General features: G+C 42.0%; 1 protein-coding gene across 7 annotated transcripts in view; it reads left to right on the top strand.

Annotated features, from left to right (window-relative positions):
* The window catches only part of LOC140731158 (oxidation resistance protein 1-like), a 520,392-nt gene that overhangs the window by 294,148 nt on the left and 204,634 nt on the right, over positions 1-21,610 (top strand). For 6 of the 7 annotated variants that reach the window (XM_073052584.1, XM_073052590.1, XM_073052557.1 and 3 more), the window contains one exon: positions 3,867-3,949. In XM_073052584.1, the coding sequence (XP_072908685.1) occupies positions 3,867-3,949 (83 nt within the window). Of the gene's footprint in view, positions 1-3,556; positions 3,576-3,866; positions 3,950-21,610 lie in introns of those variants that run through there. The other variant, XM_073052599.1, reaches the window with a different exon arrangement.

Genomic DNA, 21,610 nt, shown 5'->3' with positions numbered 1-21,610 from the left:
TATAATTCTTATTATACTTTCTAAAGCAACAAGTAAAATGATGAATTGTGCGCATCATTTTTTTCCACATTTCACCAATGTGATATGAAAAGTGGAAATGCAGTTATTGGAAATCTGAAATATAAACAGAAAATGCCTGAGGTACTTAACAGATCAGACTGCATGTATGGAGAGAGAAACGGAGTCAATGTTACAGACAAGGGAAAGCATTGAAAGAACAAAAATGCAGGTGTATGATCACTTGAGACTCGGAGAAACTGAATAACAGTTGGCGCTGGCGCCAGCAGAGACAAGCTGATGCTACTTGTCTGGATGAGATGCATAAAGAAGATGGTTGAACAAAGAGGTGGGTTTAAAAAATCAGAATCCCATTTATTATCACTGACCCACATCATGAAATTTGTCTTGTAGGAGCAGTACAGTGCAATACATACAATTACTGTAATTTATGATAAGAAATATAAATGTAAATCTTTATTAGGAAGTATATGAATCTTTTGTGCACTGCTGCTGCAGAACAACAAATTTTATAACATTCTGATTCTGAAAAGAAAAGCAATATTCAGTATGAGATGCAAACAAGAGGAAATCTGCAGATGCTGGAAATTCAAACAACACACACAAAATGCTGGTGGAATGCAGCAGGCCAGGCAGCATCTATAGGGAGAAGCACTGTTGACGTTTCGGGCCGAGACCCTTTGTCAGGACTAACTGAAAGGAGAGATAGTAAGAGATTTGAAAGTAGTGGGGGAGGGAGAAAATGCGAAATGATAGGAGAAGACCGGAGGGGGTGGAGTTGGAGCTGAGAGCCGGAAAGGAGATTGGCGAAAGTGATACAGAGCTGGAGAAGGGAAAGGATCATGGGACGGGAAGCCTAGGGAGAAAGAAAGAGGGAGGGGAGTACCAGAGGGAGATGGAGAACAGGCAGAGTGATGGGCAGAAAGAGAGGGAAAAAAGAGGAGGGGGGAAAAAAACTAAGTATATCAGGGATGGGTTAAGAAGGGAAAGGGGGGCATTAATGGAAGTTAGAGAAGTCAATGTTCATGCCATCAGGTTGGAGGCTACCCAGCCGATATATAAGGTGTTGTTCCTCCAACCTGAGTGTGGTTTCATCTTGACAGTACAGGAGGCCGTGGATAGACATATCAGAATGGGAATGAGACGTGGAATTAAAATGTGTGGCTGTCTTTGTATGTAGGTTTTCACTGATTCGATTGTATTTTGTTCTACTGTGAATGCCTGCAATTAAATGAATCTCAGTGTAGTACATGATGACATATATGTACATTGCTGTGCAACGAAAGCAGTGCCAAGCTGTATCGGCCCTAGCCCTTCCCTTGGACAACGCTGGTGGCATGGAGAGGGGAGACTTGTAGCATGGTCAACTGCCGGTCTCCCATACAACCCTGCCCAGGCCTGCGCCCTGGAAACTTTCCAAGGCACAAATCCATGGTCTCTCGAGACTAACAGATGCCTATTATATGTACTTTGATAAATTTACTTTGAACTATTAGTGATCTTTTTGGTATGTTTTTCAAAAAATGGTTGGATCCCCAAGATGTTTCTGAGTTAGAATTTTTAGTTAGGTGAGCTTTAGATGTTTCTCCTAGTTAGCATGACTTGCTTTCTTGTGCTACAGTTAAAGGTAATTGTCGATTATTTGCTTGTGTTTCGTGGGCTTTACGTCTGACTTCAGGTGTTACATCCATGATACCATTAGTTTAATCTTTTATGGCTCTGTTGTGCTGTTACCTGCCTCAGAACTCTACACTTTGAGTTTGATTAGACATGTTTGACCAGTTTTCTCAAACTCAAGCAGCTGATTCTGTCAATTTTATTAACTTCTTGCAAATCTACCACTGCTTCTTGAACTTACTCCCTCACCTGCCCGATCTGGTTACCTTTCATGCCCTAAAGACATACAGGTTGTTAGGTTAATTGGCTGCAGTAAATTGCCACTCATGTAGGTGGGTGATAGAATGATGGAAAAATAGGGAATATTGGAGGGGAAATTTGAGCTGGCGTAGATTTGAATGGCAGTCTCCTATGTTGGAAGGAAATAGGATTTTGAGTTGTCTGGGCTCAGCAATTACCTCAGCTCGGGCATCCTTCTCCCTAAATCTCCAACAGCCGCCCAACAATTCTCCAGTTCTGCTTGCTTAGTTAAACTGACAAATGCCTGTTTCCAATACATCCATTACACTACTGGTTTAGCCATTGTCTCTGGATCCATTTGGACTCTGTCAGGCTATATGACTCATTTGTTTTCTGGTAGACTACTTCCTAACCGTTTTTCTGAACCAAGAATTGTAAGAAAGGTACAGTTCATGAAAGGAACATGGGAGGAGAATGGGCCTTTCTTCATCTCTCAGCCCATTCATTCCATCTGACCATCTGTAGTTAAAATCCTTTTTTATTCTATAATCATCAGTACATTGTGGAGCAAACAATGATCAACCTAACTTTTGGAATTAACCACCTGATGTCACCAATCATGCCCTAATTTAAATGTCTCTCTATCCACCTCCTCTTCCCCATTTTAGACTTTCTTGCCTATTGTGGCTACACAGATTGATTAGGCTGGCTAAGAAAGCATATGGCATCCTTGCCCTTATTAGTCACGGCACTGAGTTCAAAATTTATGCTGCAGCTTTATCAATTTCTAATTAGGTCACATTTGAAGTATTGCATACAGTTCTTTTCCAGGGGTGGAAATGTCTAACACCAGAAGACATTCATTTCAGGTGAAGGGGTAATTCCAAAGGAGATTGAGGAGTAAGTTTTTTTACATAGAGCATGGCAGGTACCTAGAATATGCTTACTGGGGTGGCAATAAAGGCAGAAACATTACCAACGTTTAAGAATTGTTTAGATAAGCACATGAATGTGGGGAAAATGGAAGGGTATAGACATTGTGTAGACAGAAGTGATTAGTTAGCCAGTTGGTTATTAATTTAATTGGTTTGGCACAACATTGTGGGCTGAAGGGTTTTTTCCATTGCTGTACTGTTCTATGTTTATGAAATTCGTTGTATTTTCTATATTTTTCATTGCTGTTATCTGTGTTATGCTGTCAATGCTTCACTAAACTCCTTTAACAAGTTCTTTGGCTCTGTTTGATAGATCTTGACCATCAAGGTAATGATGTGTCATCACAATGGTGTTGCCAAAAATGGCAGACATTCCAGCATATATTAAAAAAATTTAGACAAAGATTTCTGAACAAGCAGTGACTAAATATTTTATTAGTTTAGGTTTTCATAAAATTCTCTGTGGGAATATTCCCTTTAGCCTGCTTGTCAGTATGTGTCATGACTTTGAAATGTCTGTCCTGCTTAAAACCTAACCTGCAACTCAGTGCAGAACACTCAGTATCAATTTACAAACCAGAAATGAGCCACTACAGCTCTTTGGGGGGAACAGAAATCATCCAGAGTGCTGTACGTAGCGGTGTGCAAACTCATTATAGACATACTGAATTTTAGTGGTGCAAGGGTTAAGCACTGGAATGCATCCCTCCTATTGAGAAAAAACAGCTTGTGGATGGAGAACGGATTCAAATGAATTGTGCATTGGTAATGAAGACAAACTCCTTCAGATGCGTAAAGCCATCTTCAGCATTGATCAAGCTCCTTGAATACTGATTCATAATTCATTTGTGAACAATCTAAACTGGTCCAGTAAATTAGAGACTGGGAGAAGAAAGTGCTGTTTTATTATTATGAAATTAGAGGCATTGCTTTTGAGTGTGTTTTTTTTTAGGTAAATGAGCTTGTCCCTCAGCCACGCTGGGTTCAAAAGCCCTGTGACTAGCCGAGGGGACAAAAGCATGGAACTAATACGCACCTTGCCTCGCCTATTTTCAGATACCGGACAGAAGAAGCTGCAGGAGAAGAAAGATACACGGTGGATGTCTTCCCAGAAGCCCAAAGGGACTATAGAATACACGGTGAGTCAGGCTAGCTGGTTGTGCAGGAAGCAAATGTCTCTTTAGATTCTTTTTATAATGGAAGACACTCATTTAGTTAAGGGGAAGGAAAATTTCAGTTTCTCCTCTTGTACGCATACAGAGACAGAGACACGGGCGTGCGCACACACTCACTCACTCACTTCTCTGGAATTTGGAATTGATCTTCCTGTGTAACTGACCCTCTATTTACCAGTATTAGAGGCAAAATGGAGCCTGTTTTCTGTCAATGATATGCTCTTGAAATGACCTGTGATAAATTGCAGTCTGTAGGAGAAATCACTTCTTCTGAGATATTCATTTATGTGAATTTCATATGGCAATTGAAAACGTCAGACTGCCTCTTCTACTTGGTTTACTGTTTATTGAACTTGTAATTACGTCAGGTTTTTAAAAGTTTTTAAATATGTGTGTATGCTGTATCAAATGTGTGCCCCCAAACACCTTGCCATATTTTGTGGTGTTTGTTCTCAAATATTTCTATTTTAAATCTGCCTGTCACAAGAACTATCACAACAGTTTTATTGATAACAATGAAAGTTGGGTAAGGAATTACTCCTATTTGCAAGTAATCTTATCAGTTACTTTGTTACTGAATTTATTCCTCAGCCACTGCCACCAGAATCAAAATATTATGTTGATTATTTATTTCAGTTGTGTAGTATTTTACTGTATATGTAAATTGCCAGTGATTGCAGACTCAACAAAGTGACTGGATTTCAAAAATAGTTCATTGGTTTCACATTGTTTTGGATGTCCTGTGACAGTGGAATGCAATACAAATGAAAGCTCTGTTTATTACTGGTCCTGAATTTCAGGACTAGAAAAGAAGGGGGCAGAAGCCGGAATAAGAAGGTGGGGAGGAGAAAAGCTAAGTTCTGGTAATTTCTCACACCTCCCCCTCCTCTCTTTTTCCATTCCCCATTCTGGTTCCCCTGTCACCTCTTCTCACCTACCCACCTCCCTCTGGTGTTCCTCTTCCTCCCCTTTCTCCTATGATCCTCTGTCATCTCCTATCAGATTCCTAGCACTTTCCAGCTTACTTCATTCCTCCAGCCTCCTCACCTAGTTTCACTTATCACCTGCCAGCTTGTCCACTTTTCCCTTCCTCCCACCCCCGCCTCCTTATACTGGCTTCTGTCCCCTTCCTTTCTGGTCCTGAAGAAGGGTTGCAGCCTGAAATATTGATTGTTCACTTGCTTCTATGGATGGTGCCTGAGTTACTGAATTTTTCCAGCATTTTGTGTGATTTGCTATTGTTTCAAAGAAGAGGATATTCAGATTGGAAATAGGAGCAAGAGCCTCCTGGAGCCAGCTATACTATACAATAAGGTCATAGTTGGTCAGAATTTGGCTTCCTCTGTTCTTACTGTTTGGCACATCCCTTGATATCTCTGCAATTCAAAAAACAAGTTTGATCTTCAGTGCATTCACAGGGTCAATCTCCATAGCTCTGGGAAAGAGAATTCTGGAGAAGACAAGCCTGAGAGAGTCGTCAAAGAGTTCAAATTAAATATATTATCCAATTACCATATACTACCCTGACATTCATTTTCTAGCAGGCATTCACTGCGGATTAAAGAAATACAGTACATTAGAATCAATGCAAAACTACATATAAATAAAAACTAACAAATGTGCAAAAGGAGACAAACTGGACAAATGTAATAATTATTAATTCATTCATTAACACTGACAACATGAGTTGTAGAGTCCTTGAAAGTGAGACCCTGTTCAGTGTTGACCCTTAATTGGGAGTGGAAAGGAAAAGGGACAGAAACCAGAACAAGAATTATGCCAGTGTTGAGCGTGAAGTTACCTATGCTGGTTCAGGAGTCTGATGGTTGTTCCTGTACCTCCTTCCTAATGGCAGCAGCGAGAAGAGAGCATGGCTTGGATGTTGGGGGTCCCTGATGCGTCTCTGTCTTAAATGAATGACTACTTGTTCTGAAACTATGCCCGCTAGTTCCAGACTAGAGTCATGCATGGAGAGGCGTGTTTTCAGCATCTGCCCTTTCAACGCCCATCCCTTCCCCCAAGCAAAAAAGCCTTGTGTATTTCAACAAGATCTCTCATTCTTCCAGTCTCCAGAGAGTATCAATAAAATAAGAAATCCTCTTAATCTTTAAAATATAGAGATCAAATTTTACACACTACAACAGCTTTAATGGGCTTTGGAATAACATATCCCTAATTGGGTTACACAACCCTGTGGAGGTGTTGGCTGAGAATATTCTTGTGCAGGAGAGTAAAGATATGATGTTAAATATGGAGGTGAAGAAAATTATAACCTTTTTTCAGGCTGTTATGTGTCACAGAAGAAGTTCGCCCTCCAAGTTTTCACATGGGTTTTGTGGGTAGTAGAAATGCCGTTCCATTTTGAAACTGTTACCCATAAGGAAAAATCAAAGTCCATATGTTACCTTACAAAGTGAACTTCAGCCACATCTGTTTAAAAAAAACAATATCTGATACCTGATATTCTCAAACTAGTCAGCATATCCACACACTTCAGCACCATTCTTTGCTGGCTGCACCACTGCCATCAGTATTGCTGCCTTTCAACTTCACCGACCTGGGTTTGATTTGCAACTCAAATCCCGTGTTTGGAGTTTGTATGTTCTTCCTGTGACCACGTGGGTTTTCTCTGTTACTCCAGCATCCTCCCACATCCCAAAGACACAATGGTGGGTTAGTATGCACAGGGCAGGTAAGTAGCAAAAGAGTCAAAGGGCAATTAGTGAGCAAGTTGTGGGTTTACTGGGAGATTCGAGAGGTGATGGGACTGATGGGTTCACTTGGAGCTGCCTCCGCTGGTGTAATGGACTGCTGATGCACAGGCTGCCTGGTCTGCAGACATGCTGAGCCTTCTTTGCACTTGTGTCTCGTTGGAAGATGTGGAAATGGACCATAGACCCTGGAAACACTTACAGGCAGCTACAAGGACTATATGGGGGAAGATAATTTGCCTGATTGCTTCATTCTTGGAGTGCCATAACTACCTGTCATTAGGTCACACGGTACTCCAGGGGTAGGTATGTAGGGCAAAGTGATAGCTATCTTGGAAGTGGCTTCCCAGCCTCTGAGAGGTCCAGGCAGACTGCAGTTATAGCAAGAGCCCTGACGCCAACAGAAGCTTTATGAAGACCAGGCGAGGCCTCTTTAAATTGCAATGGTGCTGTCTGCAAAGTGCCTACAGTCCTCGCCAAGCAGGGTCTTGGACTGTGTACTGACCTGTATGAACCATTCATTTAGGATGCCTGTGTCAGGCTGGCCAAAGGAACCTGGTGTCTGGCAGGGCACCTCTCTCACAAACGAGATTTTAAGCATTAGGAGGATTTGCAGCACTCATTCTCATCCCACTTGCAGGTTTGTTTAAGGGATTACTGTATTTTATGACTGCTCAGAAGTCACTCACAAGCGCATATCAACTGCAGCACCACATAAATTATTAATGATTCGAAGGAAAAAAAATCTTTCTCCCACACACAGGAGTCTGATGTGCTCTAACACAGTTCACAGTCTCTGGCAACACTTGACTGATTGCCTAATGGTCTTTATTGTCATCACGGTGATCCATTTCCATGTCTGTGAATGCTGCTTGAGATTAGATGTCCAGCCGCTTTAGTCTTCATGCATATCAACTGCTGACTCCTGAACGAATCTCCTCAATCTCCTCTGAGGTTGAATACCATCATGGCAGCAGTTCTTTCCATTCGCCCATCTTGCAGGCACTTATCAAATGACACACTGTATAAAATTATAGAAATTCACGGCATAGAACGATCACGATAATTAGGCTTCCCTGCTGCTACATAACTGCAGGTTAGACTTTCCCTCTGCTCATCCAAGTGTTTTTAGATGTAATGATGATTTTTAAGGCAGTGAGTTCCATTCCCCTAGTACTGTAAAATGACTTCCACTCAACTGTCTTTAGCCTTTTGTGCTCCCTGGTTATTTACCACCCTGTTAGAGTTAGTAATTCCTTACTGTCTGGCTTGCCTAGGCCTCTGGTAACACTGGACAACAACGATTTCTCTTCCTGAATCCTTTTGGTGTATCTTAATGGATTTTGGGCCACTGATCATGAAAACCACCATGAAATTTCCCTATCATGCACCATTAAAAAAAAAAGCCTATTTCAATTCATAATTCAAGTCAGAATTACTGATGCCAAGATTAAGGAAGGCATTTTTGTTGGTACACAAATCAAACAGGTCATCAATGACAGGCAATTTGAAGAATTTGTAGGAGCAGGGAAAATCGCATGGAAGGCTTTCAAGAATGTTGCTGAAAATGTTCTTGGTGACTACAGAGCACCAAGCTAGTTGACAACATGTTTCAAGCATACAAAACCATGAAGTGCAACATGTCACTAAAGATCCATTTTCTACATTCCCAGTCAGACTTCTTGCCTACAAATCTTGCCGTTGTCAGTGACGAGCATGGTGAGAGGTTTCACCAGGACATTGCGGTCATGGAGAAACAGTGTCAGGGCAAGTGGAATCCATCGGTGCTGGCTGATTTTGTTGGACGTTTAAGTGAGAAGCCTCAGGCACTGAGTACAAATGAAAAAAAAAGACAAAACATTTTTTAGCTTGGTTGAACTATTGCAAAGCGTTAGCACTGTTATGCAATTAAACACATTATATTCAATAAAATTTAATTTCTTTTTCTAAATTCCTATGTGATACAAGTAGCCTGAAATGATATTTGTGTTCAGCTTCAAGTGGTCTATCATAACAAGCAAATATTTATGAGGAAGCAACACTTGAAAAAATTTGTTGTCAATGTAAGTTTCACACTTCAATTAATTCTCCTCCATCTCTTGTCTGAAAGAAAATAACCCCAGAATAGACATTCTCTCCTCTTTAACTTCAGTTCTCTAGTTCTGGAACCATCCTGGTAAATCTCTCCTGCAGGCTCTCTAATGCTATTGAATCAATTACCACACAGTTAACAGCACTCTAGCTGTGCTCTAACTACTCTCTTGTATAGCTCCTTGCATGACCTTCCCCAGCCTCACTGTTGTAATTTGTGTCTCTGTCAATAAAGGCAGGTATCCTATATACATTCTTAACCACTTGAGCTATGTGTCCTGACACTTGTTGACATAAACTTTAAATTCTTTGTCCTCCAAAGCACTTCTGACAGCGTATGATCCACTCTTTTGCTTTGAATCCCTTCCCCAAATGGATTACCTCCCATTTCTCCTACCGTGAACTCTGTATGGCCACCTTTGTGTCTAGTGAGGCCATTGATCTCTTCCTGAGCCCTAGAACCAATTTCCTCACCCTCAGTGATGTTGCCAACTTTGATACTGTTAGACCTTTTAACTATGGGCCCTACCTTTAAATCCAGGTCAACTGCAAGGTGTTGCATTTCGGGAAGATAAACTGGGGCAGGACTTGCAACAGTAACTGGTAGAGCCGTGGAGAGTATTGTGGAACAGGAGACCAAGGCATGTGGTTCCCTGAAAGTGGTGTCACGATGTAGACAGAGTAATGAAGAATGTGTTTATCACGCTTGGCTTCGTCATTGAGGGCACTGAGTACAAGAGTTGGGATGTTGTGTTGCTTCTCAACAAGCTGTTAGTGAGACCACACTTTGTAGTTCTGGTTGTCCAGGGAAGGGAAAGATGTCATTAAGTTCGCAAAGATCAAAGTAGGTTCGTGAACATGTTTTACAAGGATTGGAGGGCTTGAATTTAATAGAATAGGCCGGATCTTTTCCTTGGACTGCAGGAGGCTGAGGGGTGACCCTGTAAAAATCACGAGGGGCAGAGGTAAGGAGAACGGTCACAGTATTTCCCCAGGGTCCAATTTATGAGAGCATAAGTTTAAAGTTAGGGCAAAAAATCAAGGGGCAATTTTAATAGAGGCTGGTGGGTATATTGAAAAGGTTTCAAGAGATGCAGGAAAATGGGACTAGTTCAGGTAGATGGTTGAGTTGAGCCAATGGGGCTGTTTTCAATGCCGTATATCTCTATGGTTCTATGACTGTTTTTATGTACCACAAGCTAAAAGTGGCCTTATTCTGAGCCCTGCAGGGCCAATCTGACTACAGCCAATCAGTAAAGTTATTTGTTGATCCTTTGCTTTCTCTTGTTAACCAGTGTTTAATCCAGCCTCTACTTCATCTGGGATCCTTGGCCTGTTCTTTTAAATCTGTGTGGGATTTTAGCAAAGGCCTCCTAAAATTAACATTAAGTACCGGTACATCAAATGTTCTACTTTCATCAACTCTATTTGCTACCTTTTCAATATAAATTCAAGGAAGCCAGATCAGAATCTCCCATACCTAACCATTACATATTATCCTTGCTGAATTTGTGTCACCTTAGAAGCAGACTTGGGCTGACTGTTGGAAATTATTTCAAAAATTTGACTACTCTGAATGTTAGTCTGACTGCCTGCTCTGAATTCTTCAATCCCTTCCTCTCCCTTTAAATAACAACATCATATTGGCAACCTTCCAATTCTCCCAACACCATGACTGTGTGCAAAGAGCCTCACCACCAGGCTCAGGAACGGTTATAACCCTTCAACCATCGGGCTTCTGAACCAGCGTAGATACCTTCACTCACCTTAACACTGATCTGATGCCACAACCTATGGACTCACTTTCAAAGACCCTACAACTCATAAACATGAGAAAATTTGCAGATGCTGGAAATCCAAAGCAATAGACAATATGCAGGAGGAACTCAGCAGGTGAAGTACCATCAATGGAAATTAATAAACAGTCAACATTTTGGGCCATGACTTTTCTTCAGGACTGAGAAGGAAGGAGAAGATGCTAGAATAAAAAGGTAGGGGGAGGGAAAGGAGCCTACCTGGAAGTTGCTAGGTAAAGCCCAGTGGTTGGGAAAGGTAAAGATCTGGAGAAGAAGGAATCACAATTCCTTCCTCATGTTCTCAGTGTTATTTATATACTTAATATTTATTATTATTATTTTCTTGTTTGTTTGCACTGATAGTCTTTTGCACATTGGTTGTTTGTCCATCTCTGTTTGTGTGTAGTTTTTCATCGAATTTATTGTTTTCTTTGTTCTATTGTGAATACCTGTAAGAAAATGAATCTCAGGGTAGTATATGGTGACACATACGTACAGTAATTTGATAATAATAAAGAGCTTCTGCTTTTCCTCCCTTTCTCTTAAAGAGCCTGTGATGTGTTGTTTCTGGACCTCGTATCTTACCCGTTTTTGAAAGTGAAAGCCTTGTTGTTGTGTGCTCCCACCTATTTTTGCCAATACCTAATATTCCTTGTCCTTAATGTCAATGCCAATTAACGTTCTGTGATGATTTGGGCCTCTAATTGGACTTGCTCTTGGTAATCATCTTTGCCATGATTATGTCTCTGTTTAGCTGAATAGCTTGCATATTACGGACATCCCTGTATTAATACGGAACATAGAACATTACAGCACGGTACAGGCCCTCTAGCCTACCATGTTGTGCTGACCTTTTAACATGCTCTAAAATCAATCTTATCCTTTCCTCCTACTAGCCTTCCAGTTTCTGTCATCCATGTGCTTATCTATAGAATCATGTTTGAGCTGGTTTAGGAATCAGAAAGTTGCTCTTACAGAATTCACAAAACACTGTCCAAAATTGTATGTATGGAACAAAATTTGTTCTCATAGAATTTGCTTGGTGGAGGGAATAAATAATTAAATGCAAGATTAATTTATTTTAATGGTACTGTCTAGTTTCACAACCTCCTTACAATGCAGATGTCACTTGAATAGTTTTTTTGTTAGCCACTCCCTTGGCCCCAGGTTCAACCTGCTTTTACTTGACTTTAAAGTCTATGCATGAATTCTTTAAGCTAATGTGTATGCACAGACATGTGCATGTAATCTTGTATCCTGTCCCTCCCCCTCACACCCAACCAGCTGGCTGAAGTAACCAGACAGTTTCTGAAGAAGATGCAGGTTGTTATTAGGTTGTGTCAGGACTTCCTGGTTATGTCCAGTTAAATTTGTCATGATGTGCCACTTGCTTTTTGAAAATATTAGACATTGCAATTTGCATTCTAATACTTGGGGCGCGTGAACACAACATTGTGCTGCATCATAGCTGCTGCAGAAGGCAGGACATTGTAGCTGTGCACATTGGTGCTTCAAGGACTTTTATTTTCCCCCGAATCTTCTCTGAACAATGACGTATCACTAACAGGCATGTCTCTAGTGACGTGCTGCACAGATATTCCATTCCTATAGAATTTTGAAAAACTGGAGCTGTTCCTATTTACAATGACATACTTAATTAGTGGCCCGGTTATGGTTTCTGGCTTGGTTCGTTTTTTCTTCACTGAAATGCAAGCTTCTTAGCAAGGTAGCATTACAAGTATGACTGAAAGTTAATGCCATCCAATGGATACAATCGACTTGAAAATTGATGTATGTTCATCTCAAATCTGTTAACGTCTAAAAATTCTTCTAATGGAAAACTAATTGGGACTTTTGATGAGATTCCCATCTTGATTTCAGCATGCTGGTCCTTCTGCCAACTGAACTCACCCATATCCCTGTTGAGTTATGAAGTCACTTTCCGAAGCAATCATCAGGGTTTTGTATAGTCCTAGAGTACATCTTGTCCCTGAGTCTTTTCCCAACAATAATTTATCACTTACAGACATGTTTCTGGTCACGTGCTGCATAGATTTCCTTGCAGTATTTTAAGATACTGGAGGTGTTCGTTTATATGATGCCATCTTTAGTTAGTTAAGGTTTCTGACTTAATATGTTTTTCTCTCCACTGACTGTGTAGGAATTTCAGTAATACAGGCATGAAATGTTGGCTGCTTCTTCCCCTCTGTAGGGGGAACTCAGCCTGACCTGCTGAGTTCCTCCTGCATTTTGTGTGTGTTGCTCTGGATGTTCAGCATCTGCAGAAACGGTTAGACTCATAGAACACTACAGCACAAAGGCAGGCCTTTTGGCCCATCTAGCCCATCCTGAACTATTAATCTGCCTAATCCCCTTGACTAACACCCGAACCATAGCCCTCCATACCCTTACTATTCTTGTATTATCCAAGTTTCTCTTAAATGGTGAAATTGAACCCACATTATCAACTTCTGCTGGCTCTTGTGTTAAATGTCCTTTTCCCCCCAAATTGTTGCTATCAAAATGAATCCAAGGTTTAGTTGTTATGTAAAAATTCATGGTTCTTGATTAATTACAATTAAGATGTTGCATTAATTGAAATGTGTTTTTTATGGTTATCAATGTGTTTTTAAAAAAACAAGTAAAATGTAATGTTGTAGCGATGTGCTATACACAGCGCTGAAATAACGACACGCAGTCGGTAAGTCGTTTTTGAGACTAGTTTATTAAAACTTGGTGGCGCTGGCATTTAATCCCTAGTGCCCACCCTCTCCGGGCGAAAATGACGTCAGAGGTGCATTACCAAAGTCTCCCCCCACGCGCTGGCTATTTGTGAGCCGGTTCGCCTACGCAGAAAGTGGGTTGCCACAATGTAATGGTATTGGTGAGACCTGACGCAGACTGGGAGACCGTTTCGCTGAACACCTACGCTTGGTCCGCCAGAGAAAGCAGGATCTCCCAATGGCCACACATTTTAATTCCACGTCCCATTCCCATTCTGATATGTCAATCCATGGCCTCCTCTACTGTCAAAATGAATCCAAGCTCAGGTTGGAGGAACAATACCTTATATACCGGGTAGTTTCCAACCTGATGGCATGAACGTTGACTTCTCTAGCTTCCATTAATGCCCCTCTTCCTCTTCTTACCCCATCCCTGACAGTTGTTTGCCTGTTCTCCATCTCCCTCTGGTGCTTCCTCCCTCCCACTTTCTTTCTCCTGAGGCCTCCCGTCCCATGATCCTTTCCCTTCTCCAGCTCTGTATCACTTTCGCCAATCACCTTTCCAGCTCTTAGCTTCATCCCACCCCCTCCGGTCTTCTCCTATCATTTCGCATTTCCCCCTCCCCCCACGACTTTCAAATCTCTTACTATCTTTCAGTTAGTCCTGACGAAGGGTCTTGGCCCGAAACGTCGACAGTGCTTCTCCTTATAGCCTGCTGTGTTCCACCAGCATTTTGTGTGTGATGTTCTACCTGTTGGTTTCTTGTAGTGGATTGTTGTGAAGGAACAGAAAAGAAAAATCATCTCTGTGAAGTTCAATATATATGCCTTGAACAGCAAAAATACTTGGCTTCAGCTTTAGCTTGCTCATTAGTTTTCCAGTCCCTACTCCAACCCTTGAGGCTGTGCTGCGGTAGACAAGCAAATAAATTTTGCATCTGAAGTAATCTGTCGGGTGTGCAGCTTAAGATCAGAGCATGTCAGAGAGGAGGTGAGGGAGCCCATGGTATGATGGTACAGAGATTTGGGGAGAGGGGTGAAGGATGTTGTTAGCAAGCCTTTCTTATTTCTGTGCATATGTACATTTGTGATAAGTGCCACCTCCACAGATGACCACCAGGCTGAACCTGGTCTTGAGCTACTTGTCACTGGAACAAGTTCTCACTCTGGTAGTTGGCTGGAAATGGTTACCCCTCGTCGCATACAGGCAACTTCCACTTCTCTTGAGGTTGACGACCCAGAGTGACAGATCCAGGAATGACAGAGCTGATCATAGTGCTGCTGTAGCTTGAGCGGTCAGAAGCTGTAGGTGCTTGTTTGAAATGTAGCAGACAGCAGAGGTAGTGGGCAGAACTGCTTAAGCGGTGCACATTTGAAGGGGCATGCCTTTGTGACGGGCACTTAGCAACTCAGTGGGCTGGGAACTTGTGAGATGCTCTTTAAAAAAATTTGCAGTGTTCTTGGGAACTTCAATATTGATCTTCTTGCAGTGTTTCCGTTGACACTGTCATGGGATAAGGTTGATTGAGGTAAATGAGCAGGTTAAATGTCAGTCCAACAATAACTGATGCTTGTCACGGACTCAGTTGCTGAGCCGTAAGTGTAATCAGAGAGGTACTGGTGTCTGGATCGGCAATATTGCAGTGAGCTCTCATACTCCTCTCTTTGATGAAATGGAGGATTGCGTCTTTTCTCAAACTGTTTTTGTACCTCTTGTCTTTCTTGAGAATGCGGGCCAGTGACTTTTTCAAGCTTGTAAAAAAAGGACTTCTTTTCCAGTGGTAGCTTTCAGGTTAGGGGTATCTACAAGTTTGGGACATAACCACGACATGCTCTTTAAAAAAAAAACTACAGTACATGAGATGTTCACTCATCCCACCAAGAGAGCTGCTGAGATACCAGGCAGTTTTATACTTGCCAGCAAAATTTACTTCAGGAAGACATCTTGCCTCTTGGTTTGCCTTCCAGAAAAACACACATCCATAGCTGCAATCCTCAGTACAATTGCCTCAAGACCGGAAGCTATGGTTATGACCGAGTAGAATTTTGAAAGTAACACACACAAAATACTGGAGGAACTCAGCAGGCCAGGCAGCATCTATGGAAAAGAGTTAACAGTTGACATTTTGGGTCAAGACTCTTCATCAGGAGTAACGTTGAGGGGATGATTTAAACTTCTTCAGGGTAGGTTGACTTCACAAACACGAGAAAATCTGCAGATGCTGGAAATCCAAAGCAACGCACACAGGATGCTGGAGGAAGTCAGCAGATCAGGCAGCTTCTATGAAAGAAAGTAAACAGTCAACATTTCAGGCCAAGACCCTTCTTCAGGACTTGATCATTGATTTGAACTTGCTTGATACCCAGTTGGTCAATGGTAATCATTCCCATTTCTATCGTTCTAATTCAAGTTCTTTGAGCCAAGCCTATGATGAGGTCTGGAGCTGAGTGCTCCTGACAGAATTCAGTTGTTGGTCAGTGGTGCTTTATCACGCTGCCTACAACACCTTTCATGCTTTACTCATGATCTGATTTCTCTGGGTACATTTCCACATTGTGAAAACAGAACCTGTTAGAAATGCTCTGCAGATCAGACTGTGTCCTTGGAGAAGGTAGCATTGATCTTCTGGGTCTATCACCCATCATCGGTAGCTGAATCAAGCTGCATTGAAGATGGTGGGATAAACTGGACCAAGTGAATGATGCAGTTACTGGAGGTGTCAGCTGGGACAGGCGCTGGTGGCTTGTTAATTGCAGATTAGCTGCCTAGAATGGATGTATAGAAGGTGAAGGAGGGGAAGAGAATTATGAAGTATGAAATACTGTAACTACTGGAAATCAAAAATAAAAACAAAGGTGTTAATACCTAGCAAATCTGGCAGACTCCCCACTCCCTCTTCTTTTCTTGTCTATTCTTCAGTCTGGCTTACCTCATGGCTGCAGCCTTGTAAATTTTTTTTGGTAGTCTTTCCAGTTTAATACACTTCTCCTGGGCAAGGATTAATCGACGCAGCTTGTGGGTTGGGCTCTGTAGTTCACGTTCTGTTGCTTTTTGGTCGCTCCTTTTGTTGTCACTATTTTGGGTGACTTTGAGTCAGGACAGCCTACAGCCTGCAGATAAAGAACACTGAGCTGAACTGAATATGTCTGGAATCCTTCGATAATTGGGTTTTATTTTCACTCCAATTTTTGTTGCCATGCACTATTTGTTTTTATTGCAGGTGGGGGGGAGGTTTGATGCTTTTCTTTGAACGGGTTCCATGGTTTTCTTTGTCTCGTGGCTTTCTGTTGGGAAGACTAATCTCAGGGTTGTATACTGCATACATACTATGATAATAAATGGACTTTGAATCTTATAGTAAGGCGGCCAAAACAGAACATAGTACCCTCCCACCAACTACTGTCTCAGCAGCGTCCTGTACAACTGCAATATAAACCCCTGACTTTTATACTCACTGCCTTTACTTATGAACGTCTGTGTGCCAGAAGCCTCCTTAATGACCATGTTTACCTGTATTGTGTGATTGCACTCCAAGCTTCCTTTGTTCTACAAGACTCCCCGGTGTTCTGCCATTGACTGTGAAAATCTTACCTAGATCTGACTTAATGAAACACAACACCTTGCACTAATCCAATACTACTGTAATTAACCTTTCCCCCAATTTAGTACTTTCTATGAAGGATCATTCCTCTCCTTTCCATAACTATGTTTTATGGAGTAATGATGACAGTGAGAGAGCATTTTGGGAACTGAAACACTGGTCATCTGGCCAGGCTCATTTTCCAGTACAAGCTCTTGTGTAGCTTCTTGCTTATTTGGACTGTCTACATACTGTGCAAAAATCCTGAAAGGGCCGAGAAAATTCTGCCCCCTGGAAGTTTCTGATACTCAGGGAGTCCAAGTTAGTAATGGGGAAATTAAAGTAACTACCCCACAGTTTTAAAATGGTTAAATGTCAAGAAAAAGGGAATAGGAAAAAATGTCTTTTGGGGTGGTTAAAGACATAAGACTATAAGACATAGAAGTAGAATTAGGCCACTTGGCCCATCGAGCCTGCTCTGCCGTTCTATCATGGCTGATTTATTATACCTCTCAATCCCATTCTCTTGCCTTCTACCTGTACCCTTTGATGCCCTTACTAATCGAGAACCTATCAACCTCTTTAAACATGTCCAGTGACCTGACCTCCACAACCAACTGTGGCAATGAATTCCACAGATTCACCACCCTCTGGCTAAAGAAACTCCTCCTCACTTCTGTTCCAAAAGGACATCTGTCTATTCTGAGGCAGTGCCCTCTGGCCTTAGACTTCCCCATATCCTTTCCACATTGACTCTATCTAGGCCTTTCAATATCCAATAGGTTTAATTGAGATCTGACCTCATTCTTCTAAAGCTAATGTTATCCCACTTTTTAAGAAAGGAGGGAGGGAGAAAACAGAGAACTATCGACCTGTCAGCCTGACATCGGTGGTGGGGAAGATGCTAGAGTCCATTATTAAAGATGAAATAGTGGCATATCTGAATAGCAGTGATAGGATTGGGCCGAGCCAGCATGGATTTACCAAGGGTAAATCATGCTTGACTAATCTATTGGAGTTTTTCGAGGATGTAACCAGGAAGTTAGACGGGGGAGATCCAGTGGATGTAGTGTACCTCGATTTTCAGAAGGCATTTGATAAGGTCCCACATAGGAGATTGGTGGGTAAAATCAAAGCTCATGGCATTGGGGGGAAGACATTGACATGGATAGAAAACTGGTTGGCAGATAGAAAGCAAAGGGTAACGGTGAATGGGTGTTTCTCGGAATGGCAGGTGGTGACTAGTGGGGTGCCACAGGGCTCGGTATTGGGACCACAGCTGTTTACGATTTACGTCAATGATTTAGATGAAGGCATTGAGAATAACATCAGCAAATTTGCTGATGATACTAAGCTGGGTGGCAGTGTGACATGTGATGAGGATGTTAGGAGAATTCAGGGTGACTTGGATAGGCTGGGTGAGTGGGCAGATACTTGGCAGATGACGTTTAAAGTGAATAAGTGTGAGGTTATCCACTTTGGGAGTAAGAACAGGAAGGCAGATTATTATCTGAACGGTGTAGAGTTAGGGAAGGGAGAAATACAAAGAGATCTAGGAGTCCTTGTTCATCAGTCACTGAAGGTGAATGAGCAAGTGCAGCAGGCAGTGAAGAAGGCTAATGGAATGTTGGCCTTTATTACAAGGGGAATTGAGTACAAGAGCAAGGAAATCCTCTTGCATTTGTACAGAGCCCTGGTGAGACCACACCTGGAGTATTGTGTACAGTTTTGGTCTCCAGGGTTAAGGAAGGACATCCTGGCTGTAGAGGAAGTGCAGCGTAGATTCACGAGGTTAATTCCTGGGATGTCCGGACTGTCTTACGCAGAGAGGTTTGAGAGACTGGGCTTGTACACGCTGGAATTAAGGAGATTGAGAGGGGATCTGATTGAAACATATAAGATTATTAAGGGATTGGACAAGATAGAGGCAGGAAATATGTTCCAGATGCTGGGAGAGTCCAGTACCAGAGGGCATGGTTTGAGAATAAGGGGTAGGTCATTTAGGACAGAGTTAAGGAAAAACTTCTTCTCCCAGAGAGTTGTGGGGGTCTGGAATGCACTGCCTCGGAAGGTAGTGGAGGCCAATTCTCTGGATGCTTTCAAGAAGGAGCTAGATAGGTATCTTATGGATAGGGGAATCAAGGGATATGGGGACAAGGCAGGAACCGGGTATTGATAGTAGATGATCAGCCATGATCTCAAAATGAAGGGCCGAATGGTCTACTTCTGCACCTATTGTCTGTTGTCTATTGTCTATTGTCTATAAAGCTGAGCGAGTACAGGCCCAGAGCCATCGAACATCCTTCATAAGTTAACCCTTTAATTTTCAGGATTATTTTCATAAACTTCCTATGGGCTCTCCTGTGCCAGCACATCCTTTCTTAGATAAGGGGCCCCCAAACTCTTCACAAGTGTGGTCTGACCAGTACCTTATAAAACCTCTGCAGTAACTGGTGAAGACCACAGGAATTGATTGTTGAGCTTCTGTTTTTCTTGATAAGCATGAACAATCTGGGTGAAATAACATGATGTTTTAAGGTTTGCCAGAGATACTAAACTGGGCAAGATTTACTCTGTGAGGTGGGTGCAAAGTGTTTTCAAGACCATTTAAATGGATGGCGTGAGCGTACAAAAAACATGGCAGGTTCAGTGGTAGGAAAACAGAAAGTTGGCAAATTATTAAAAAAAGTATTAAATTGGAATTGTTTATGTAAAAGGAGACTTGGATAACCTTGAACAACAGTCACTGAAAGCCAATATGCAGCTTTAGTAAACTGTTAAGAAGGCACGACACAGGAGACTGCAGATGCTAGAATCTGGAGCAACATGCAATCTGCTGAAGGAACTCAGTGGGTCAGGCAACAGCTGCGAAGGAAAGGAATTGTCGACATTTCAGTTTGTAACCATGCATCAGGACTAAGAACAGAGAAGGAAAATAGCTAGTCTACAACCCAATAGTATGAACTTTGGATTTTCCAATTTCAGGTAATCCTCACTTCCAGAATCTTTTCCTTCCAACCCCATCCTCTTGCTCTCAGTTCACCTCCGGTCCTTTCATTTTTGTCCCCCTCCTGGTTGCATCCATCTAGTTCCCACACATTTTACCACCTGGCCCCGAATCCTTCCCCATCTGGTTTTGGCTTGATCTGACCACCTATACTCTAATAGTTCCCATTATCACGTTATTTACTTAACAGATTCCAGTGTTAGCAGCCTTTGTGTTTCTCCATGCAGTTGAATTGGACTTCATCCTCCCGTCCTCCCAGCTGGTTCAATATACCTCCTTTTTTATCTGCCTCTATCTATCTTTGTCTAGTGACTCTTCCCTCCCTCCTCCCCCTCCACTATCTGACTCCATCTTCCCGTCATCCATTATGCTTCTTTGGGCTACCAATTGGCCCCTGATGACCATTTCCTCTCTCTCCATTCTTAGTCCTGATGCAGATAGACCACAACTGGAGTACTACGTGCAGTTTTTACCTTCCTACTTAAGAAGTTAAAGAGGGAGTAGAGAAACAATGCCTCAGATTGTTTCCTGAGATTAAGTTGTCTAGGTTTGTATTCATATAACCTGGAGGCAGTCTATTTGAAGTTTAAGAAATGTTGACAGAGGTAAGCAGAGTGGAGGTAGGAAAGATCTTTCCTGTGATAAGGGTGTCCAGGTTTGAGAGGTCACGGACTCTGTTTATACTGGAGGTTTAGTACTGAGATGAGGGAACATTTCTTCACTCAAAGGGGGTGAATCTGAAGACTGAGAATGTGTTGTCTTTGAGTTTATTTTTGGAGAAGGAATTAGAGGCATCAAGGGGTTTGGCGTGGGAATGAGAATATGGTATTGAGATGGACGATCAGTGATATTTGTTTTGATTGATGAAGCAAGTCCAAAGGCCAAGTAGTTTACTCCTTTTTCTATTTTATATAAGAACGTTTTGAACTTCACAACTTGTCCAATTCTTGTTTTCAACCGAATAGTACCTTTCAGTATTCATCTGATGCTCTTCTGCCTCCTTTCTTCCTTGATAATTGCATCCTAACATAAGCAGGTCATGCATGTACATTTATACATCTGCGTGGCTGCTGGCCGTGTTCTCAATCTGTAGGATGTGACATAGACACAGAGAATGCTACACGTTGAGTAGCGTCTGTGCAGAGAGAGGAGGCATTACTGTTTCAGGTCAATGACCCTTCATGATTTGCACAGTTTATAATGACCAGCCTGATGAAAAGTAATGTCACCTAATTTATAGCCTGGAGGCTACCTCGGTACATATATTTAAGACAAGGTTGGATAGAGTTTTGCATAGTAAAGGAATTAAGAGTTATGGGGAAAAGGCAGGTAGGTGGAGATGAGTCCATGGCCAGATCAGCCATGACCCTATTGAATGGCAGAGCAGGTTCGACAGGTCAGTTGGCCTACTCCTCCTTCTATTTTTTAAGTTCTTATGTTCTTGTCAAAGTCAAGTTTATTGTCCTATGGCACAAGTACAGATACACTGGTGCAATGAAAAACTTACTTGCTCGTGTGCTCAGCAACAAAGACGCAGATATTGTATTTAAACAATTTCTCAACAAATTTCTGTAGTATCTTCAGCGCCCATACAAGCCATCAGTTCATAGGGGTGGCCCTTCTGTCTATTTCCTAGCTGATCAGGCATCGCTGCCAGAGAGTCATCAAAGAATCAGTTTAGTGCCTTTGTGATCTGGGTGCTTGTATTTTTTTGGA

Source organism: Hemitrygon akajei, chromosome 1, assembly GCF_048418815.1.
Source record: "Hemitrygon akajei chromosome 1, sHemAka1.3, whole genome shotgun sequence".
NCBI lineage: Eukaryota > Metazoa > Chordata > Chondrichthyes > Myliobatiformes > Dasyatidae > Hemitrygon > Hemitrygon akajei.
This window is presented reverse-complemented; position numbering and strand designations above follow the sequence as displayed.